General features: G+C 38.8%; 1 protein-coding gene across 3 annotated transcripts in view; it reads right to left on the bottom strand.

Moving 5' to 3' along the window:
- Window positions 1-25,339, bottom strand: part of EXOC6B (exocyst complex component 6B) — a 629,322-nt gene that overhangs the window by 135,551 nt on the left and 468,432 nt on the right. For all 3 annotated transcript variants that reach the window (XM_074332164.2, XM_074332163.2, XM_088796094.1), the window contains one exon: window positions 17,214-17,287. In XM_074332164.2, the coding sequence (XP_074188265.2) occupies window positions 17,214-17,287 (74 nt within the window). The remainder of the gene's footprint in view (window positions 1-17,213; window positions 17,288-25,339) is intronic.

Below are 25,339 nucleotides of genomic sequence, written 5' to 3'. Positions count from 1 at the left end.
TGCTGAAACAACTGTACATTCTATATAAAAATATGAACCTTGATTATATCTTACATCATATTGAAAAAATAACTCAAAATGTATCACCAGAAACCTAAATGTAAAACCTAACACTATAAAACTCCTATAAGAAAACATAGGAAATAATCTTTTCGACTTTGAATTAGGCAAGAACTTCTTAAGCTAGGACACAGACAGCATGAGCTATAAAAGAAAAAAAATGATGTCATGAAACATATGTTATTGAAATAAAAACTCTCAAGCTTTTTGAAAGATACCATTAAGAGAATTAAAAGCCACAGACTAAGAAAAGAAAATTGCTGGATACATATCTAATAATGGACTGTTAACTAGAATAAATAAAAATCTATTACAACTCAATAATAAGAATTATTGTAAAAACTGGACAGAAGATTTGAACAAACACTTCACAAAAGAAGACATATGGACGCCAAAAAAGCACACAAAATAATGTTCAGCAACAAGAGTCACTACAGGAATGCAAATTAAAACCACCAGAAGATACTATTACATCCTTAGTAAAACGGTGTAAATTTTTAAAAATTGACAATATCAAATATTAACAAGGGTGCAGAGCAAATGCAACTTTCATATCTTGGTGGTGGAAATGCAAAATGGTAAAGCCACTTTGGAAAACCACTTTGATAGTTTCTTATAAAGTTAAATGTACACTTAATATATGATTCAGTAATCCCACTCCTAAGTATGTATTCTAGAGAAATGAAAACATATGTCCACATAAAAACCTTTACACAAATGTTTATTGTGGCTTTATTCTTGATATCCCCAAACTGGGAACAATTCAAATATTCATCAACTGGAAATATTAATTCCTATAAAGGAATACTATTCTGCAATAACAATGAACAGAATACTTATATATGCAACACTATGGATGAGTCTCAAAAGTACCTTGCTAAGTAAAAGAGCCTAAAATTAAAAGTATGATTCCATTTACATGACAAAACTGTAGCATCAGAGATCAGGTCAGTCATTGCCAGGAGCTGGGAGTGGGAAGAGGCGACTCAATGCAAGGAGGAATAAAGAAATGTTTTGCGTAATGGAAATATTCTGCATCTTGATTTTGGTGGCAGTTACAGAACGGAGTAACTTTATAAAAATTTACAGAGCTATGTATCTAAGAAGGATGAATTTTACTATACCTAAATTATGCCTCAATAAACTAACAAATACAAAACTGTTGTATCAAGTGTTGAAGAGGATATGGAACAAATGGAACTCTCATTCACTTCAGGTGGGTATGAAAAATGGTACAACCACTTTGGAAAATAGTTTAACATTTTAAAAAATAAAATTCAATATACATTTACCATAGATCCAACAATTCCACTCCTAGAGAAATAAAAACGTATGTCCACACAAGCACTTGCACTTGCACACGAATGTTCATAGCAGTCTTATCAATAATAGTGCAAAACTGGAAATAACAAAATGTTCATAAATATAGCAGGTGAATGACTAAAAAAATTATGATATATCCATAGAAAGAAATATCACTCTTTTATTAAATATCATTAATAAAAAGCAATGAACTACTGATACACTCAACAACATGGATGAATATTAAAACATTATATTGCATGAAAGAAACCAGATATAAAGGGTATAAAAAGAACACAAATTCTAGAATTTTATATGACATTCTAGAATTACATATATAAAATTTTATATGCATTTTTTAGACTACTACTTTTGAAATAATTTTTGTTCCTATATAATTTTATGTACAACAAAATGAACTTATTTTACATGTAGAATTTCATGAGTTTTGTCAAATACAGATATTTGACAAATATCTAACCATAACCACCACCAAGTACATTTCTATCATTCCAAGAAACTCCTTTGTGCTTTTTTGTAGTCATGTCCCATTGCCCCACGCAACCACTGAGCTCTCTGCCAGTATCGATTAGTTTGCATTTTCTAGAATTTTACAGAAATTCTAGAGTTGGGCATATCAATAGTTTATTCCTTTTTATTGAGGAGAGATATTTCTTTATATGGGTATATCATAACTCAATCATGCATCTGTTTATATTTATGAACTAACCTATTGGATGAAGATCCTAAGATATACAAATGAAAATTTTATAGTAACTTATAGAGCGGATAATGCTAAGTAAGCATTAAATAAGATAATGTAATTACGTTACTTAATATTTGCTAAGTATATGATCAAAGATAGTAGGAAAGTAATCTTAGAGAGGTCAATAATTTGGAAAATGTCACAGCTAGTAACTCAGGTCTACCCAATTCTGAACTCCTTAACCACCATGCTGTCCTAGCATCCAATACAGGACTCCTGGAATTTGCAGGTACAGGAGTCCCATTTTCCTGATGTTTACGGTGTTCACGAAAACAGAGGACATACTAGAAGTTTAATAGGTCAAGAAAGAGTTTTCTATCTCCAGATTGAAGGGGTTTGGAAAACTGCTAAGTGCTCAGCATTTAGAAAAAACTCCAAAGAGTTCTCTGCAAACCTAGTGGGAACAGATCCTAAGCCCTTGGATTGACTGGGATCTTGCTTATGTAACTAGTCACCAGAGCCAGTTCTTCTTTTCCACTGGATATTCTTAGCAAACGTTACAGTATAAAATACAAAAAGAGAACATCAGAAGCTATTCTAGGAAGAGAGATGTCCTTTCACACCGATGCTATCCAGAAGGACTTCACGCCCATGTTCAATTTCCTTTCATGTATAAGAATCCCTTAGTCGCATCATCTCTCTCCACATTCTCAACAAGTTATTTTGCGCTTGAAATCAAGAAAGACCAAGGAAGAAATGATCCTGGCCAACCAAGGAGAAGGCACTTGAAGGACAAGAATCCCATAGATACGGCTGTGTGGTTGTGTCTGAAATTCGTCCCTTTGCAGTTCCCTGCTTGCTGATATGCACCCTACAAAAGGCTCCTTCCTGGGTTTGGGTATGGGTGCCACAGAGAATCAGTCTTTCCTGATTGTACCTTTGCTCCTCAACTTACTCACTCTGGCTTGCCTCTGATTGTACTTTTTTCTTTCATTTGGTTTCTGTTCCGTCTTTGCAGCAACCCTTGGGACTGGACACTTCAGAATGCCCTTTTCGTTCCCTACCTGTACTGTTGCTGTCTAGTTCCCTTTTCACATTCAGTGCTACTTCAATGCTTTACCCATTCCTGGTTCCTGGACTTGCCTAGATAGAGGGTTTTAACCTTCAGATGAGGGTTCTGGATGCTCCTTTTGGTCCTTGTTCCTCAGGGGCCTATGCTTGCAACTGTGGCTCCCAGATAGCTAATTCCTTTGCAGCTAAGGGGGCTTCTATCTTGGCAAACTGAAATATGCCCCAATTCCCTAAATCTAGTCCTTTGTTGTCACTCTCTGCTGCCCTCCAGCGGCTATTAGTAGGATGCACCAGTAAGAAATTAGCTCCAAGCCTGACTTTGCTGCCCTTTCCTTGGCCTGTGAGTGTCCTCTAGTAGGACACTAGATAGTTAATAGATATGAGATTTGTGTTCATAACCTATTAGGTTTCAATTCAGCCAGCATTATCAAAATGATCTCTAACATCACTGCTACTCTCAGGAAAACTCACTGGTGATGACTTTCCTGTTCATTTTCCTAAAGATGTGACTGTCTCAGAAATTCAGGTTCCAGGCTTGTGGGTAGGCATATTTTCGCTGCGTGTTGGAGGTAAGGGAGAAACCTCCTGAAGCTTGGCTCTTTGGGAGAAGCTGAGAGTGGTCCAGTGCCTCAGGCTAGCCCAGCAGCGAGCCTCACAGATTCCCTAGGTCTATGAGCTCAGGTAGAAACTGACAGGTGGCTTACTATGCTATGCTTATTAGCTCTTCACACAGGAGCTTTTGAACTGACACGCCACTATGAGGCTTTCTAAAGTGATGCTGGCACCACAATTAAAGTTACAGCTAGTAGGAGGGTTGTCACAGACTAGACTCACACTTCTGGAAAAGTCCTTTTAGCGTCTACTGGACAGTCTGCTCTATACTCTGGTGGAAACTCTAAGTGGCAGACTTCTGGCCCCTGTTAGAGAAGGAAGTGCTAGACAACTCTGTGAACCAAGATTTAGGTTACGCGTCCTTCTAACCCAAGACTGTGCCCAACGGGCTGACAGTAACAAGGGCTGATGTTAGCCTGGGAGGCCCATGAGTCAAAGGCCAAACCCAGTGTATTCTTCATGGGAGAATATCAATCAAAAGCTTGGGGTTTTGTCTCTTGCTACCCCCAAAATGTCCACAACTGCTCCTAACTGAAGGGTCCTTCATCCACTGGCCGCAGTGTCTTCCAGTCCTGAGCCAGCATTTTGAGACACACAACTGTTTAAAGGGGAAGACCCTTAAAGTGCCTCGAAAGCTACCTCTCTGTCAACCAAGCAGAACTGTGTAAGGAACCAAGTGTCTGTCGCCTACATTCCTGCTAAGGGGAGTGCTTCCTCTCTGAGGAAGAGTAATGCCCCTAGAAAACACACAGTGGCATTCATCAAACCTTCCACCTTCCCTTCAAGGACCCCAACTGTTCTCCATTTTAAAAACATCACTGAGAAGTCTACCTCTGGTAAGATGACCATGGTTTCAGCGTGGCTAGCATCTATTACTAATACTTGCTCACTGTCTGCTCATTCCCAACCTCCTGAAACAACTCCATGACACTTGAAATTAGACCTCTGAGTTGCTAAAATGATTTCCATAGTGAGAGGATAACGAATAGAAAGTGGCCTTCCCAACACACAGTGATGCCATTTGGCCCATTAAATATTTGGATCTTTTCCTAGCATTTAAGTGACACCTTACTTGATTTCTATACCAAAGAGTTGTACTCTGCTTGCATATTATTTCAGGGGATCCTGGTCTGGAAAAAAATACATTCTGTGTTAAATTTTAAAAAAGCCCTGAGCAGAATTTTTGAGCTTACCTCCTTCCTGGTTAAGAGGCTGGTATGAGGTGAGACAAAGTCTCAGAAGTCCTAGAACAGACCGTCCTCCAATCAGCCAAGGACATTCAGTAAATCCAAGTTACTTATTACTGGCAATTCCTTCTATAAAATTTCCATGATGGCTCTGGATACTAATGTCCGAAGCAAGGTAAGGAGATGTATCTGGTTTGCAGAAGTTGCAGCAGCATCTCAGTAGCTGAAGACCTTATGCACGTGGGCCCATCCCAGTGTTTGCTTATATGAGGTCAAAGGTCTAGCTCAGTGGAGTCTATTCTCAAAAATGTTCCTATTTATAGTTTTAGCAGAACTAGACCCAAAGGTGTTAGCTCTCCCCTGCTTGGGAATAGGAATTATTTGCTGTTGGAGCTTCCTTTGAGGTTAGAGGTATCACTCTGAAGGTTATGGGTGTCTGTCAAAACAACCTGAGCAAAACAATTTTATCAATACAACCAGAAAACACTGCTTTTAAAAACCAAAGGATTTTTTGAAGTATTTCAAGTTGACCATATCACTTTAGCAGAACCAGACCTGCTATGGTTTAGCAGGCTGCCAAACCACTGCTGAAAGTTCTTTTATGAAAGGCTGTGTATCAGTGTACAGCACGCTGGTCCTTGCCCTGGGGATCTTTCCAGAAAACTCTGCAGCTGTCCCTAAAAACTGACCAATACAATAGCATCAATCCAAAAAATCAAAATCTAGACAAAGTGGCATCCCCTCAAAGCACCAGGGCCACCTAAAGAGAGATTTTCGGAAGAGTAGACTGATAAAAAGGCATGTCTTTTTTTTTTTTTTTTTTTTTTTTACAAGCATGGGCAAACTTCACAAAAATGTACACGGTCGGACAATTAAGTTCACAAAAAGTGCTACCTACCTCATTGCTGAATATCACTATGGTCACCTTCGAAGTACTCCCCTTGGGAAGCTATGCACTGACGCCAGCATCTAGTCCACCCTTCAAAGCAATTTTAGAATTCTCTTTCTGGAATGGCCATCAGAGCTCTCATCGTATTATACTTGATGCCCTGAATGTCATCAAAATATCTTCCTTTCAATATTTCCTTTAGCTTTGGGTAAAGAAAGAAGTCATTGGGGGCCAGATCAGTGAGTAGGGAGAGTGTTCCAATACAGTTATTTGTTTACTCCCTCATACACAGTGCTGTGTGAACTGGTGCATTGTTGTGATGTAAGAGCCATGAATTGTTGGCAAAAAGTTCAGTTCGCCTAACTTTTTCACGCACTTCCAAATAGTAAACTTGGTTAACTGTTTGTCCAGTTGGTACAAATTCATAATGAATAGACCCTCTGATATCAAAAAAGGTTAGCAACATCATTGCAACAAGTTCACGAACTTAATTATCAGACCTCATAAGCTTCTCGAGGGCAGGGAACATGTTTTATTTACTGCAGTATGAGCATTATACCACTAAACCCATTATAACAGTGCTAGGGAGAGTGTTGAATGAATGAATGAATGAATGAATGAATGAATGAATGAACAAATGAGTGAATATTTTCTGATCAGAGGTCTATATCTATATTCAAATGCTTGCTGTGCCTATGTCAAGACATGGACTACGGTCTGCAGGAACTGTTGGTGGCTCCACATCAGCAAAGAGATGTGCACAGGTGGTCTGATATATTAATTACTACATTCTCTTCTAATCACCAAATGCCGTTGGGACATGATGACTGGATTTCATTTCTGAAATGACATCTACCCACACAGATATGCTACCATGGTGGTGTAGATAATCTTTTCCAAGATAACATGCTTTGTGCCTGAAACCATTCCCTCCAACTCCACATCCATATCAGTCAGAGGAATGACATCATCCAATTTCATGAGTTATCCAATTATTTGATGTCTGACTCTAGTGCAGATGACTCCCAGTTTTACAGGCTGTTATTCAAGATCATACACAATCTGAAGGTCAACAAAATATTTCAGTGGAGCACTTGGAGAGTACTTTTTACTGATAGCATTACTGATCCATCACTACTAGACGGTTTGCATACCACTCTATTTTCCTCCACCAAGAATATCGTTTCATAAAAACTTTCCCACACTACCTTCCCCTACAACTTGTTTTTTCCATGTTTCAACTGATAACTTCAGTAACTACTTGGGAAAACTACAGGCCGCACGACACCTCCCCCACCTCCACCCCCCAAAACAACACAGACGCACACAAACAGGCAAGTTACATTCCAGCAGGTTAAGGACCAGTATTAGGAAGTATAGGTAGAAGACGGCTTTCTTCCTGCTAAATACAGCTTAGCGGTTGTGAGAGAGACTGACGCCTTTTAAGATGTGGGCCAGCCCTACCCCGATCTCGGCCTCCTAGTTAGGGGTTGGTTGTTTAGATTGCTCAGGGTGAAACATGAAAAAAGAAATTCTATTGACTACATGTCATTTTGGTATGTGGTGTATCAGACAAAATCAGTTTTTTATATAAATGGGTGTTCTACTGAGGCTAAAATATAAGTGATTATTAAGCAAAGTTAAGATTTTTCCACAAGAGCCAACAGCAGTCAAGCAAAGAGGGAATTTCCTCTTAATGGGACTATTATTCAATAAACTTAGGGCAGAGCAAAAGAGAAGGGCAGGCAATTTGTTTCAAAAACCAAAATTGTATTGAATAGGATCAAGATAGGATGGGAAACAGGAGGGGTGGTTCTATATAGTTAGTTCTTTTTTTTTTTTTCCCTGAGTTATTCTCAGGTTTCCCTACCTGATGTTGACTAACCAAAGGTATTGATTTTACATCAGAATTTGTTGAATATCTCCAAAGAAACATACAATTATTTCTCTTAGGCCCTAAAGTTGTTTTTAAGGCAGGTTAAGTTTCTGCAATGGAAATGCACTGTGTTTACTTTAGACTGAAGGTTTAGAAATTGGGGAATAACTGGCCTAGAGGGAATGTTACCAGCTCAATCTAAAAAAAGCTGTAGATATCTTGGGATGGCTTTGCTACATAAGAGTCGTTGCCAACAAGCTCCATTCAAGAGATCTGATGCAATGTCACAACCTAGTTCATTCAGCTTTATAGAAACTTATGAATATCGGAAGTAAATCACAGTTGTGGCCAAGGAACAGAAAATAATGGGATGTTACTAAAGAAAAGAACACACTCAAATCTTTTCCTGTTGGTCAAACATGTAAGGTGAACAGCCATAAATTAAATAAATAATATCAATAATTATCTGGGGAAGTTGAGAGTCCCTCACAATGAATGTCAATAACAGAAATGTAACATGCTTCAGGGTGGCCCACAAAAAAGCAGCGTTTGATGAGGAAAAGTGTAGGACATAAAAAAAAATGACTATGAGGTAGCTGAACAGTAAAACTAAGGAATCAAGAGGAAAATTAAGAAATGGAGGTTTAAAAAAATTAGCCTGATACTTAAAAAAGGAAAGACAATCTAGATCCTAGTTCAATCAATACACACATACACACACACACACACACACACACACACACACTTACTTTTAAACAAAACTTTTTTAAAAAGATTTTTATTAAAAAATATAAGTAACATACAACATGTATCAGTATCAGGGGTACACCATTGTTATTCAACATTTATATACCTAACGAAGTGATCACCATGATAAGCCCAGCAACCATCTGACACTGTACCACACTATCCCAATATTATTGACTATATTCCCTATGCTGTACATTACATCCTCATGACTTTTTGGTTTTATACCTGGAAATTTGGACCTTTTACTCCCCTTAACCTCCCTCTCCCTTTTAAAATTTTTCAATTACAGTTGACATTCAGTATTATTTTATATTAATTTCAGGTGTACAGCATGATAGTTAGACATTTACATAATTTAAGAAATGATCCCCCTGACTAGTCTAGTACCCACCTGACACTATACATAGTTATTACCATATCATTGACTATATTCCCTATACTGTACTTTACATCCCTGTGACTATTTTGTAACTACCAATTTGTGCTTCTTAATCACTTCACCTTTTTCACCTGTCTCCCAACTCCTCCCCTATTGATCACCCAGATAAATTTAGTACTCATCTGACACCATGTATAGTAACTATGTGTTATAACACATAATAACTATGTGTTATTACAATATTACATTACAATATTATTGATTATATTCCTTCTGCTATAACCTATATTCCTATGACTACTTTTTATCAACAAATTTGTACTTTTTAATCCCTTCCCCTTTTTCCACTCAATGCCCCCCTCAATCTGGCAACTATCAAAATATTCTCAGTATCTATGAGCTTGTTTCTGTTTTGATCATGTATTTATTGTGTTCTTTAGATTCCACATACAAGTGAAATTACATTACATCTGTTTCTCTGTCTGAAATACTTCACTCAGCACAAAACCCTCCAGGTCCCTCCATGCTGTCATAGATATTAAGAACCCATTCCCTTCCCTGGCCGAGCAATATTCCATTGTATATATGTACTGCCTCCTCTTTATCCAGTCATCCACTGACGGACACCCAGGCTGCCTCCACATCTTGGCCATTGTAAACAATGCTGCAACAAACATGGATGCACATGTCCCCTTGAAGTAGCATTTGGATTTCTTCAGATAAACATGCAGAAGTGGGATTACTGGGTCTTCTTTGTCTCTTGTTATAGCCTTTGTTTTAAAGGCTATATTGTCTGGCATAAGTATTGTTACTCCATCTTTTTTTCTTTTTCTTTCATGTCCATTTTCATGAAATATCTTTTTCCATTCCCTCATTTTCTGTCTTTGTGTGCCTTTTGATCTGAAGTGAATTTCCTGTAGGCAGCATATGTAAGGGTCTTGTTTTCTTATCCATTCACCCATCCTATCTTTTGATTGGAGCATTTAATCCATTTACATTTAAAATAAACGTTGATAGGTATTTAGTTATTGCCATTTTATTCATATTTTTTATTTATTTGTTTGTTTGTTTGTTTGTCTTAAAGAAGTTCCTCTAAGATTCTTTGTAATTCTGGTTTGGTGGTGATGAACTCCTTTAGCTTTTGCTTGTCTGGGAAGCTCTTTATCTGTCCTTCGATTCTAAATGATAACCTTGCTGGGTACAGTATTCTTGGTTGTAGGTCCTTGCTTTTCTTCACTTTGACTATTTTGTGCCAACACCTTCTGGCTTGCAAAGTTTATGTTGAGAAATCAGCTGACAGACTTATGGAAGCTCCCTTGTAGGTAACTAACTGCTTTTTTCTTGCTGCCTTCAAAATTCTCTCTTTGCCTTCAGCCTTTGGCATTTTAATTATGATGTGTCTTGGTGTTGGCCTCTTTGAGTTTATCTTGTTTGGGACTCTGCGCTTTCTGGGCTTGTATGTCTATTTTCTTCACTAGCTTATGGAAGTTTTCCATCATTATTTCTTCAAATAGGTTCTCAATCCCTTGCTTTCTCCTTCTGGTATCCCATGATGCAAATGTTAGTATGCTTGATGTTGTACCAGAGGTCTCTTACACTACATGTCTCTCTATCTATCTATCTATCTATCTATCTATCTATCTATCTATCTATCTATCTATATCTTTTTGCTCTTCTGATTGGGTGTTTTCTGCTACCTTGTCTTCCAAATCAATGATTCAATACTGTGCTTCATCTAGTCTGCTCGTGATTCCTTCTAGTGCATTCTTCATTTCAAATACTATATTCCTCATTTCTGACTGGTTTTTTTTTTATGCTTGCTATCTCTTTGTTCAAGTTCTCACTAAGTTTCTTTAGTATCCTTATAAGCATTGTTTTCGGTTTTGTTTTTTTTAATTGGGGAATATTGGGGAACAGTGCGTTTCTCGAGGGCCCATCAGTCCAAGTCTTTGTCCTTCAATCTAGTTGTGGAGGGCACAGCTCAGCTCCAAGTCCAGTCGCCATTTTCAATCTTTATTTGCAGGGGGTGCAGCCCACCATCCCATGAGGGAATTGAACCGACAACCTTGTTCTTGAGAGCTTGTGCTCTAACCAACTGAGCCATCTGGCTGCCCCCGAACCACTGTTTTGAACTCTGTCTCTGGTAGATTACTTGCCTTAATTTCGTTTAGGTCTTTTTCTGGAGTTTTCTCCTGTTCTTTCATCTGGGATGTATTTCTTTGTTTCCTCATTTTGTCTGCCTCTCTGTGTTTATTTCCATGTATTAGGCACATCTCCCAACCTTGCCAGGTGCCCTTATATAGTAGGTGCCCTATGGGGCCTAGTGGCGCAGTTTCCCTGGTCACCTGAGATGGGTGGTCTAGGAGTGTCCCTTGTGTGGGTTGTGTGTGCCCTCCTCTTGGTAGTTGAGCCTTGATTGCTGTTGGCATGTCAGTGGGTGGGATTGACCCTCAGGCTGATGGCATGGGGTTTGGCCACATCCACAGCTTACGGGATGCAGTGCAGGAGTGCTTACCTCATGGAGCGGGATTCACCCCAGCAGGCTTTGGTGTCTGTTGTGACGCCCTTTATGTGTGTCACTTGTGGAGCTAATCGGGTGGTACTCTGCTGTGATCTGCAGCAACCCTCCAAGTATGTTGGTTCTGGGATCTCTTGGGAGGGGCTCCAGTGCAGGCCCAGGTCACCCACTGCTTGTGACAGGTCAGGGATTACCTGGCAGGAGCTACAGAACAATCTTCAGTTGGTCGCTGCCTGTGTTGGTCCTGGAGGCACATGGGAGAGGACACTCTACAAACCTAGGATGGCTGCCATCAGTACCAGGTCTGAGGTAGCCCCACAAAAAGCCAGGACACTCTGAGGGCTGTTGCCAGCTACCAGATCCTCTAAGGTTCAGCTACTGATAAAGCCTCCTGTGGTAGGGAGTTGGGTATGGCAGGGTCTCAGTGAGTCACCAGGGTGGAACAAACGGAGCTCACCAAGCCAATCAGATTCATATTTGGCCATGGGTGTGGGGGAGGGCTTCAACACAGAAAAGATGGTACCCGCCTGCCGGCTGCATGGGAAAAAGACCCCACACAGGGAAAATGACAACTGTCTCTCCAGTTTTCACTTAGAAACCACACAACTCATTCTTTCCCTGTATGTCTCTGATGCCCCCAGAGTCACTGTCCCTCTACCGGAGCCCAGGGTGAGTGTTTGGGAGCAAGTGAGTCTGAGCAGGCCCTTTAAGAGGATGTCTGGGTTTCCCTCAGCCTTCTCACCCACGAGGACAGTCAGAATCCTCACTGTTTTTCACAGCTAGATGTTGTGGGGGCTCCTTTTCCCAGCACCAGTACTCCAGGCTGGGGAGATTCTCTGAGAGGAACCTCTGTGGCCAAGGTATTCCTCCTGATTCTCAACCACCACATGGAGGTTTGGGGATGCTGTGTTCCATGTCTCCACCCCTCCTACCAGTTTTGATGTGGCTTCTTCTTTATATCCTTAGTTATAAAATTTCTGTTCAGCTAGACTTCAGATGGTTCTCCATGTTGATTGTTCTATATTCTAGTTGTGATTTTAATGTGCTCATGGGATGAGGCAAGCACTACATTGATCCACTCCACCATCTTGGATCTCCCTCTAAGCAAAAGTTAAAACTAGCTATCTTCCATGCCTGAAATACCTCTGCCCATCAACGCCTAACTTTCTTTCAGTTTAACTCTCCACCTTTTCCATGAAATACTTTATAACTCTCCACCTTTTCCATGAAATACTTTATAACTATTCAGGTGTACAAAGACCTCTCCATGTCACGGATTCTTTTTGTACTTATAGATACAATCTTGCTCCTGACTTGCATTGTTAATTTTGCATCATTTATATAAAAGTCTTATATCCCAACTAGAGTGTAAATTTGAATTTATTTCCCCATTCCTTGACTTTGGGCTGGCCTTGTGACTAGCTCTAGCCAATAGAATAGGTTTGCTAGTTCCAAGTGTAGGCCTGAAGGGGTTGCAGATTTCCTCTTGCTCTCTTGGAACCCTGCCAAGATACCATGTGACTAAGCCTGGGTTAGGCTGCTAATGGATGAGCGATCACATGGAGTGGAGAAGAGTCAGCCTAGCTAAAGCATACCTGACCAGGCAGTCCTTAGCCAATCAGCGAACCAACCTCAAAGCCTGAGAGAGCTCACTTGAATCTATTGAAAAATTGCCAATCTATAGAGACTTGAGATAAATAAATGGCTCTTGGTTTAAGCCAATACATTTTGGAGTGATCTGTTATGTAGCAAAAGCTGTAGAAATAATTGAAACATACACTATGGTTTCCTCCTACCAATGTAATACTAATCAGTGTGCCTTATGTTAGAATCAAGTATTTGCTGATCACCTCTTTGCTTCTGGAAGGAAGAGACTGTGTTACATTCATTTGTGCATTCCCACAGCACCTAAGTTGTGCTCTGTTCATAGTAGGCACTCAGAGTTTGATAAACTGAAACAAAAATCAACTAAAGTTCAAATTGTGGTAGGCGTTCATCAGCATTAGCTACTGAATGTTTAACAACACAAGAAAAATACAAACCGTAGTACTGTTAAAGAATCAAATAACTACTGAAAATCTACTGCTGGCCTTGTAATATAATTCCCAATTGTGAACGCTTTTAGGCCAGCAAGTATTAGTAGTTGGAGTGTACATGTTACTTCAAAATAGTGAATAATTGGGCCCTCAAGTTGTACTTCTTAAGATTTAGCATTAACCCAAATTAGGATTTTGATAGAAATATGCACATACATGTAATATGTGATTGTGAAGTTGTACTCTAATCCTACTTTTATGAACTTGGAAATATAGAAAGTATGAAGTGGCAAAGAAGGAGATTTTGATTTGTACTGTCTAATTCACATTATTATTAACAGCAAGTTTTCTACACCCAGAAATCTGACAAATGAGATACGTATGTAAATTTACTGTAACTTTGAAGTGCTATACAAATGTAAATAAAAAGCTTGTATATTCAAAATGTCATTTTACTTTTTTCCTTAAGAAGCAGGAAAATTTAAAAATAGACAGGACAGGTAAGAAAGGATGAATAGTTTTGCTATCCCCATCTAATTTGCTTCTTAATAAAATTTTATAGCTTTTAAATGACACTCTGCTATTGCACTCTACAGAGAGATGATTTCATCATATATTCCATGTTTTGAATATTTTTAATATTATCATCCAGTTGATAGTGTCTGAAACACTCTAAAGCAAATGAACATGAAAGCATGATCAGAATGAATATATTCAAACCAATGAGGCAAATATACTCCGTGACAGTGAAAGAGTATCGCTGCTTCATTGAACTGGGGACAAATCCTCTTCCTGCATAGGCTGCCTATAACCTGCCTTAACTTTAACTCCTTCCTTTAACTTCTGCCATTCCTTTTTATTGTTAGCTTTCACTTACAAAGGGCATAATGGTTAAATCAGTTAATAAGATAGATAACTGATTCAGAACCTAAGAGGTTTCATTCAGGTAGACTAACTAAATAAGAATGATAAAAATCTGTGTTGTTAATAACATGCCTAAAAGAAAAGCACAGACCAAAGGGAGTAAAGTCTCCAATTTTGGTCCATAAAATCAACCATATAAGGACTAGATGAGGAATGGTTCACAATGCTACATTTGAAAAAGACTCAATTACTAGCAGATAGGAAGTCAATAAATCAGGATAAAAAAAGTCTGTCCCCCAAATTGGGGTTTGTTAATAAAAACATAAAGAGTCAAATGGTCAAAGTTAAGTGAGAGATTTTAGTCAACCTAAGAAATATCTTTGTCGTAATCAGCTTGAGCTAAGGTGGACCTTGCTGCTTTGGACCAGTGAGATCTCGTCAAGGAGGATGCTGGCACACAGTCTGGGGTGCTGTACAGGGATTCAAGGATCAAGCCAAAGGTTATACGACGTGATTTTTAAGATTAGCCCCAAGCACCAAAATTCCTTAACTCTGTTTGAGGATTCTGAAGAGTACATGCAAAGGACACATATTCAAGGACATTTAATCATGCCTCATTTGAGGTCAAGATACCTCCTTTGCATGCATACTCCCAGGCTTTTTATTTATAGTTTGAACATCTCTATAGTTCAGAAGTTTCCTTTTAAAAAGACGCTCACTTTAAATAAGTTATGAGAATGACTAAGATGAACTGCAAAGAGATCCATATTTTCAGCATGAGGTGTGGAACGATAATTTTTCTCACAATAATTCAACTTACCCGACGCCTGTTAATAATGAGCTACAGCCTGAGAGCTAGGAAAGTATTTCAAATGACCTAAGTTTAAAAAATTTAAGCTACTTTAATAGAGACAGACATAAATAGAAATTAGGTGATAGATTCAATAGGAAGAGCCATACTCTTTCATTATTAGCAGAATTTTCAAGGCCTGGGTTCTGCTGCTAAAACATCACAAAAGGATCTGGAGAACAGAAATGTAATAGCAAGTACAAATTTAAGCATAAACAACAGTGCTCGCTGACAACTCACAAGTACTTGAACATTCATCCCGGCTCAGAGTCATCTTACTTTGGCTGTGCTTTCTAACTTATCCCCTTCGTTAACATTTTCAGTGAACACTACCATGTTTCCCCGAAAATAAGACCTAACCGGAAAAGAAGCCCCAACATAATCTTTCAGAATGACATCCCCTGAACATAAGCCCTAATGCGTCTTTTGGAGCAAAAATTAATATAAGACCCAGTCTTCTTTTCAGAGAAACATGGTAGTTACTTTCCATAGGGACCAAAACCAGCAACTAGAGAGCATGATCACACTTCCTTCTCACGAATAGTAAGAAGGAAACATTTTTTCCTTGGATGTGTACTTCCAATGAAATTCAATTTCTGCTTTCCAAGAAAAGCCAATTGGCTCAGAAGTTTCTGAGAAGAAACAGGGGAGAATGTCCAACAGACCCACTCCACAAAACCGTAAAACAAAATCCCAGTCTTTCAGCCTTACATCAGCAAAGGGGTTAAAACCTGAATGTGTCAGTTGAGTTGCTGAATCCATAGGTGGAAGGGCGTAAGTGTAGAAAGAGATACTCAGCTCCATTTGTGAACATGCTGGGAAAGCCTGTATGTGTAAGAGAACCCCCACCTCGGCCCCCAAATATTAAGTTGACACACGTTTCTGGGACGCGGCCTGAATCCTCAAACTTCGGCGGATCTATAGAGACACAATTTTCTGTTTTCTGCTTAACAGGGCTTTCCAGAATTGTCATCAGATGACAGATTACACCACCCATCCACAAGGATTCAAGGGTAGCTCAGGCCATCCATTATGGGTTAAAAGCTGTTCCAGCATGAATCGAGTCACAGTGGTAAGGAGACTACCAATACAAGGGGTCCTACAGCTTTAAGAAATACCCTGGGCATCTAAAAGTTTTCAGAATGCAAACTATGTCAGCTCTGAAAACAAGAGGCACTGCATCATTATGGCAGGAGAAACAAAGCCAGCCCCCTTTTTAAAACAGACCAAAAAAAAGATTGTTTTAATAGGAGAGAAGCATCAGTCATTGATTCTTACTTCATTCACACTTTCTATCCAACCCCATCCATCTTCAGAGTGAAGAGATGACAGAGCCCAGTTAACTTTCTCCCTCTTCAGGCCCCCGCCCATCCTGCTCCTCTATACCCAAACCACCAAGGCCTACCAACCCACCATTTCAGTCTGTCGGCAACAGCCCTACAGAGCGACTCTTTCTATCTGATGGGCCTGCAAAGCTCAGGTATACCTCAGGACAGGCTTTCGTCATATTACTTTAATAGGGTTGCCTGTCAGGTTAGCATGACTGGTCCAGGCCTTTGCTAATCATCTTCAAAAACGACCACTCAGTCACTCATGGCCGACCGCATTCTACAAAGGAGGGGATGGGAAGACTTAAGGCAACAGAGAAAAGTCAACAAGCCAAACCAACAACCCAGAATGAAAAATATTTCATTTTTCTTAAAAGCTGCTGCCCTCATTATCGGCAAACAAAAGTTCTCCAGGCAGGCAGTCTCTGCATCAGTGCACCTGCTTAGCATTGGTTTGCTCAGTTATCTTTTTTGCTGTGTCTGCAGAAGGCAACTATAGTACAATGGGTCACATCACTTGAGGGTCACTTGAGTCCCTCTACGATCTGGGTCCCTCCTCCCACCTCCTGCCTTCCCTTCTACCCACAAAACCTTTAACGCCACCATAGCTAAGGATCCCAGATAGCTAAATAAAAGAGGTGGCCTCAAACACAGAGAAAAACCCTTAGGTCTCCAGTGTGAATCGCCAACGCCAATCCCCCTCCCCTCCCCTTTTCCTTAAGACCTGATGGTCTTCAGTCACACATCTTAAAAGAAAAACAAAAAACAAAAACACAAAGACTTACTTGTCTCAAGTCGATGAAGGCCAACTGCAGCGTGTCCTCCTGGAACCCAGGCACCGGGCCGGATCTGGCAAACTCTGTGGGAAAGAAAAGAGGATAAAAAGCGCCTTTAACTAACCATGGACAGGGAGATTGGCAGACGGATGACAGGGAAGACAAGAGAGGCTGGGGGAGAGGAGGACCAAGCTTCTAAGGAGTCATGTCTCTCTCCCTTCAGCTTCTTTGTCTGCCCTTCAAAATTCGTGTCATCAAAACACCATTAATTCCAGCATCCTGACAGCAAGGAAACTGTACTAATTCGACCTGAAATTTATTCCCATGAGCCGCGCTGGGCTTCAGAGTATTTGTTTTGTGAATGGACAAACAACTTGCAAAGGAGGAGGGAGTGGGGGAGAGAAAAAAGTTTTTCCTCTCAACACAATAAAATCTTCAGCTGTGAAACTCTTTTCAGTTCCGAAAGCTATTTATATTTTAGATCGCTGAAGGAATTTTCTAATTTCACGCCTGTCACCTCATTCCGCAAGCATTTATCAAAAAATATTCCCTGCCACATCATTAATTATTCCCTCACTGATTATTTGTATTATCTCATGAGTGCATTATTGCCAACGCGCGCGCACACACACACACATGCACGCACGCGCACACACCAGCACCAGCAGCAGAGGCTGCCCCAATCCAGGGCTTGGCTCTTGAGCAAAGGAGTATTTGCAAATATGAAAAGGCCCATCTACATAAATCTGTCTACAGAAACGTAGGAAATATTTGCCTGTCTCTCCTTCTAGTGTATTCTTTCTTCTTGACTTCTGTTCCACTTTTGAAAATTCTTCTTCTCTTCCCTCTACCCCAATTTAGTCTTCTGTCAAAGAGGCCATAGGAAAGCTAATTACCATTCACAGTAGCACCTTGGGTATATGCTCAGTTTATGACTCTGGCTTCTACATCATTAACAAGATGATAACTGCACAGGGCTACAGGGACAAATACTAGTAACAGTTAAGAATGTCAAGTTTTATTGTCCCTAAGTCCTGCTTATTATGAAATCAAAATGTCTTGTGTAAGCTCCCCTACACACACACACACACACACACACACACACACACACACACAGCAAATTCAAAAGTTGGACCGTTACTATGTCTTGAATTCTGTGAAGCCAAAGTGTGGTGGACATTTACCGCCAATTCACTATTTACCTCAAAAACAACTCGAGTAACTGCTCAAAGCAAATATGAAAAGGAATGTTTTCTTTCAAATATATTTCTCCTAGGAATGAATTTAAGAAATTATAGACTTGGCATCATAAATTTCTTTTGAAATTACATAAAACCCATTAACATATTTGCATATTTGTCTAGAAATTATTTCAAACAACTAGTAGCTGAATAGATTCAAATGATGATTTGTGAACAATGATAGGAATTTCTTTTTCAAAAAAATATTTTCCACCTAGGGGCTTCTTACACATAATAAGTTTTCATAAAAACCTTACCCCACTTTAAAAAATGCTAACAAGTTAAGTGTAGGAATTGTGGAAACTGTGTGTGAAATGAAATTTAAACCAATTTGTTAAACTAACTAAAATATAGCATAAATGTACCATACAAGTGTACACAAAAGATTCTTATGTCAGACATTTCAAATCAAAATGACTCATAAAAGAAGGACATACACTATATGGCACGATTAGCATCACTAAGTTTCTATTTGCTTTGAAAAGAAAATTCAAATGTCATTTATGAATTAATTCTATCGTATGGACAGCCCAAGTGATTAAAGTTTTAAAAGAGTAAAATCCTAAAACTGTGCAAATACTTGATGAGGGCCCCGTTAACAGGAAGCTTGACATAATCCATCCTTCATATTCTACAACAGCCATTCTCTCTTATAACCTTGTACTATACAGCGGCTATTTAAGTCAGATGCACAACTGTCCCATACTATGCTCTGTAGAAGGCAGTTCTTTGACTCATGGCCACAGCCTCTCTCTGACAGCCTTGATTGTCAGGTGGGCAACTTAAATAAGCTTCCCAGGCCCCATGGTTTCATCCAAGGTTGGTAGATGATCACAACTTCTCCTGCATGGCCTAAGGCTATGCTGCATCATTTGAAATATTGCAGTCCTTCCTGTAGGAACCCTACTTGAATCACAGTGCTGCAACTAGCAAGGTGTTCTGCAGCCTACACACGTCCAACTCAACAGAATCATCCTGCAATACATGGCTTGAGATCTGGCTATGCATTCTTGAATCTCCTCATTGGGCGTGCTCCCTGGGGCTGACAGAGGATGGTGATGAAACCACTCAGCAATCTGGATGTGGTACATATTTGGGTATCAGAGTCTCACTTTATAGACCTCATTTTTATCACACACTGAATCTTCTAGGTTCCCAGAGGACATGGTGGCCTTTTAGTCTTGATTTTCCTTTTATAAATCAGGGAATCAAACAATGACAACTGCATCAAGGGATGACAAAGTGAAGAGATTCATTTTGATGTATAGCTTACGGAAAGGTGTAATTGTGATATATTCAGCTTCATATTTGTACTTTTTCTCATTGTTTTATGTAGGTAATTCTTGTCTTCCCATGTAGATAGCAAACTCCTTAAGGATAAGGACCATATCACAGATCCTTCCAAGTATTCAAAATAGTAAATGTTCAGCAAATACGTACATATTAAGTAAATAAGTTACAAAAATAGCAAGATTCATGAATCACACACACTCCTCACTGGCAATGAAAATCTCTGGATTGCACTAGGTGAGGTGTCCTCAACAGGAATACCAATAAGCAGGCTTTAGAAATTTATAAGCTGCCTAAAATTAGGTGTAGAAGGATCGAGGGGATGGCTTCAAGAGCATAAAAATCAGAGTTTGAGCCCCAGTTACTGGCTCTATAGGCATGCATGGGTAATTACTTAATTGCCTTAAAGCTTCAATGCCTTTATCTCAAAAATGGGGATAACAGTGTAATCCTTACAGTGCTGCTACGAGGATTATATGCAATAACACATATAAAGCAGTTGGCAAAGTGCCTAGCATATCATAATCGGTTATCATTACAATTAGTTTTCGCTGTGAAAGTGCATTTCTCTGGAAAGAAGGTTGATAGCTTTCACTGAATTTTCAGAGGGTTGGTGACCAAACAAAGGTGAAGAAACACTGTTTTACATCCGGGACAAAACATCAGAAAAAATTCAGCTACCATTCAGTGATGTTGGTATTGCAAATTTATTTATAAGTAAATATTTAAGTGTTTCACTTAAAGGAAGTTGATATGACTAATTACTAGTGTATTAGCCACAGCACAGTAATTTTCATTGGTAGTATTTTAAAAATTCAATAAATGCATATAATAGACATGTAATTCGTGACTCTGTATACCTTTAAAAACACAATTGTTCTCCTAGAGTCAATTTTTCAGGTATGTGAAAAATATTAATAGCATAAGAAAGTGTGAGTATTTTAAAAATTAAAATGAAAATTTGTATAGAGCCTGAAACCAACTATATAAAATATAATATGCATAGAAAACACAACAGTAAGCACTCATTTCATAATGTTAACTGAGCCTGTTACTGAGAGGAGGATTACAAGAGGGCTTTGGTCTCCTTTATATTTTACAAACATTTAAAATGAGTACAGAAGACTTTTATAATCAGATAATCAGAGAAAAGGAAAAAGAACACACACACACACACACACCCCAAATTATTTAGTGGTGCTGATTTAGTAGTACTTTCTGTAGTGACAAGAGATATAACCTGTTCAAGATTTAGCATAATAGGCAACTGGGACTGATTTACACACCCAAATTCCCAGATGCTGCTTGATAGAAAGGAGGTAAACAACACATGGGAGGGGGTAAGAAGCCCCTAGTCTGCTGTAATGCATTTATGCATACACAAATTGATTATATGTACGTACAAGAAGCCTCTCTTTTGAATCACGAATGTAAACCTTCCTTCTTTTGCCATCACAGAAAGGGGAACATGTATGCAAGTGTGATCAAGTGGAACCAGTGGATATCTAGGGCTTGTCTCTGGATTCCGAGATCTGTAGGAGGTTTTAGTCTCTAAGTGGCCTAAGCCAACACCAAAGTTTCCATAGCCTGGAGTTCTTCAGACTGGCCTCAGCACTGCAAGAATATCAGGGTGCTTGCTCTTCTTAACACAGTACCAAACCTTATCTTTGACAATCTCGTGTTACTTGGGGACTGAGTCAGGGTTCCAGTGAGGCTGGCAAGAAAGCTTTCTCTTAAAAAATGTGTTCAGGTTGGTAAACCCCTCACCAGCACCGAACCATCCTACAGAGCTCGGCTCTCCCCAGCAGCTTTTCCTTGTCCTTGTCTAATCATGCCACGTACTCTTAGAGTCAAAGCTGCTATCAGGGCCTGACTCCAAGATCCAAATTGCAAATGTGAAAAACCGTTTAATGAGGAAAATGCCAACTCATTGAAGCTAATGAAGGAAATATTTTCATTTAAAAAAATTAAAAGGAGGTGTGAAAGTTACAGGAAAGAGAGCATCCTGTTAAGTGAAGGTATAAGTGAGGAAAGAAAATCACACACAAAACATTTTACTCACCAAATATCCAACATTCCCTCACATTCTCATATACACTTAAATCTAAGAGGTGTGACAATCATTTTTTTAAAAAAACAATGTTAATTTCTCAAAAATACCCTGTAGGTTTACATTTCTAACAATTTTCACATTATAATAAAATGAAACTACCAAAAGGAGAAAAAAGGAGAGATTCCACTACTTTTTAAGAATGCTTTCTAGACTTCTTGAAGGTTGATCTTAAAATTACTAACTCTGTCACTTAGAGGGGGAAGGAAAAAAATTTTAAATAAACTTTAAAATTATCTGGCACATTCTCATTTGGCTGGAGAAAACAAAAGATACATTTTACAAAGAGCATTGAACCCCAATTAGAATAAAATGATTAAGGCAGGGTAAGAAGGGCCTTTGAGAAGTCAAAATGGCTGCTTTACTCTGTAGTCCTCAGTCTAAGGACATTTGGGAGTTTACCAAAATCAGGTTGCAAGAAACAAAATATAAAACTAATTCTGAATCTTTGCAAGTTGCCCACAGAACAAGAATAATTTTCAAAGGAAGATGAGCAACAAGGTAAAATTTCTTTGAGAAAAGCAAAACTAGTACAATACCTGGCAAATAGGTAAAATGAAATTGTTGGAGGAAAACATAATTTGGTCAAATAAGAGGAAGTTGAAAGGCAGTAGGCAAAATTTTAACCAGAGGTCCCTGGATATCATATGCGATTTCTCCCAGTGAACTTCCAGGTCAGACAATGGACAAGAAAGCATCACCAGCCCTCCCTCATTGAATGGATTAGCGTTTGCTTTTGGCCAAAATGCCAGGTGAGAATGCCGGGAACAAACTGAGAAAACTCAGTACCTGGGAGCCCAAAGTATGTTGGGTACTTGTTTATATCTTAAGATCATGTCAGGTCACATGTGGGTTTTGTGGGACTGAAAAAATAAGAGCTGCTGTTGCTGTATTAACATAATGGTTTCCTGGTATCTGGCTCCCTGGAGCAACGGATCAGGAGTGTGGCTCTAGGGAAGCTAAAGCCTTCTTGCATCACTTCACAGTGGCTCCACTAAGCTAATTACAGAGAGGAGCTGATGGATTCCACAGGGAATCCACTCGAGGCCCTGCTGGTCAGAGAAAGGTCGGCCAGAACATAAGGAAGTGAAAATTAAGGGGAGAGATATCAAAGAGACAGAAAAAGGACGGGGTAGGGGAGCAGGAGGAAAAGCTCCTTGGGGATTCAACTGACTATATTTGTATGAGTGTGCTTTTATGGACATGCGATCATGAAAAAATAGCTACCTTTAATTATCTGGGATATGACTGTGATGTAAATTATTCTTTGCTTTTACGTATTTTAAATATGTAACTCACTAGATCTCCTACCTCAAGAAAGCCAGAGGAAACTACAGGCTAACTTGAACTTATTCTCCAAGTTTCTGTGAGAGAACTCTGATTAAAACTGATAATAATAAAGTCTGATAGCAAATACCAAACCAGTACCCCAGATTTATAAATAATTTTTAATGTTTAATTCTCCAAGCTCGTTTTTCTCTGAAAGGCAACTGAAAATTAGCACAGAAAGACATGACTTTTTAATTAATAAGGAATTAATATCCTATATGTTAGGAAATGGCCACAGGCATGAAGGAACTTTCCTGCTGCTGCTAAGTAAATAGGCCAATCAATTGCCATCTGCCTGTACCTCTTGAGGTACCACTGAGAGGAAATGAGGGTTCAGGCACTTGTAGTGACTGGTGTCAACGACAGCACACATTCACCTAGAGACAGAATCTAGCTGATGAAGAATAAACCTAGAAAATGAGAGAAGCTGATTTCTATGCCTTGCCTAAATGTAAGAAGAATCGGCAAACAGTTCAATGAGATTAGTAGGATGAATCCAGTAAAGCAAACTAGAAAACAATTCTGTTCAAGATCAAAAGAAGGAGATGATACAAGTTCCCACCAGTTCATGGTGTCTGGGGGGCATTGGAAGCCTTTATAGAAATAAAGTGCTGCTATTTGCCTAAAGAAATAATATTCGAAATGATGAGAAAGAATATTTTCACGGTATTCACTAAATTAAACAGAGTGACTTTAGCATTGTGTGATTCCTTGCAGAGGAAGAAGAGTTAAAGTCAAGACCATAACAAGTGGTAGTGCAATGACATGCCACATGGCATTGGACTTGCCCTTAATATTCTACAGAAAAATAATAGCCAAACAAAGAAAAACAAAAAGCAAAGTATGCCTTGTAGACTTGAGTCTACAACCTAGAATCCTAAAGCTGAAAGGAGTATTTGTAATTACTAAACTTTTACAGATGAAAAAATTAAGGTGGAAAAGTCTGTCAAACAGTTAGAATCTAATGCCTCTTACTAGGCATCCCCCACCTAGAATATCTAAAAACAAATGTTCGCTTTATATGTTATTTTATATACATATTAAATATTCTTTTCCATTTAGTTAGGGAACAATAAAATCATAACAATACATAGATTTGTGTAAAGTCATCATTTCCCTCTGAAGTTCCCAAATGCTGTACAATTTTGCAAAATAAGGGCCAATTTCATAACAGGTCTTTTAAGAGTGAAAAGAAGCCTCTCCAATTAGCAATCAGCAGTGCTTCTGTGCATAATCTCTGGGAAAGCTGCAGATCTGCCATGAAAGGGGTGGGCTTCCTGAGAGATGAGAAAGACTGGTGCTCTGAAGGAGTAACTTTATATCCTTGATAGTTTTACTATGCTTTTAAGGACTTAATTTTATCCATGTGTTTGTTCAGCAGTGATTATTCTGTTGTATGAATATATACACAAAACTATGGCTATCTGAAATTTTACATTGAGAAAGGATTCCGCAGGGCATTTACCATAACAGTGCAGATCAATTCTCTTAGAAAAGCACTGTCAAAATAGAAATGTGAACCACGTGTAATTTTAGAATTTCTAGTAGACATATTAAAAAAAGAAACAACAAAAATTAATTTTTAAATTAATAATATCTTATTTAACCCAATATATCTAAAATATTTTACTTTCAACATGAATTAATACTTTTAAAAGCACTCATGAGGTTTGTTTTTTTTCCCCAAAATCCAATATGTATTTTACACTTACAATACATCTCCTTTCTGACTAGCTGCATTTCAAATGCTCATAGCCACTTGTGGCTGGTAGCTATAGTTTTGGACAGTATAGCTTTAGATGATGTTGACTGTAATGGAAGTAAACCAAAATGAAATGTGCAAAGAATGACTTCAGATTTTGAAATGACAAGGAAAGAGGACTCCCGAAATTCATAACAATCTGAATTCTATGTTTACTTTGGCTATGAAATTTGGATTAAAGCTCATGTTCATGATACTATGCAATGGCTCTCTTCAGCTCATATTGTAAAAATATGTCATCCTCTGAGAGAGCTATATGCTTTGTATATTCTTCACCATGTTTGTCAGTAAATTTTTATATCACCTCTCTATTAACCCTTATGCTAGTATTCTTACCTTTCTTCTCTTCATCCCATTTTCTCTTTCCTATATCTAGTTTATTAATTTTTCAATTTATCCTGTT

Source organism: Rhinolophus sinicus, chromosome 2 (genome assembly GCF_057876585.1).
Source record: "Rhinolophus sinicus isolate RSI-liver-muscle chromosome 2, RSI-T2T, whole genome shotgun sequence".
In the NCBI taxonomy this organism is placed as follows: domain Eukaryota; kingdom Metazoa; phylum Chordata; class Mammalia; order Chiroptera; family Rhinolophidae; genus Rhinolophus; species Rhinolophus sinicus.
The sequence above is the reverse complement of the archived record's forward strand: the minus strand, read 5'-3'. Positions and strand labels throughout refer to the sequence as shown.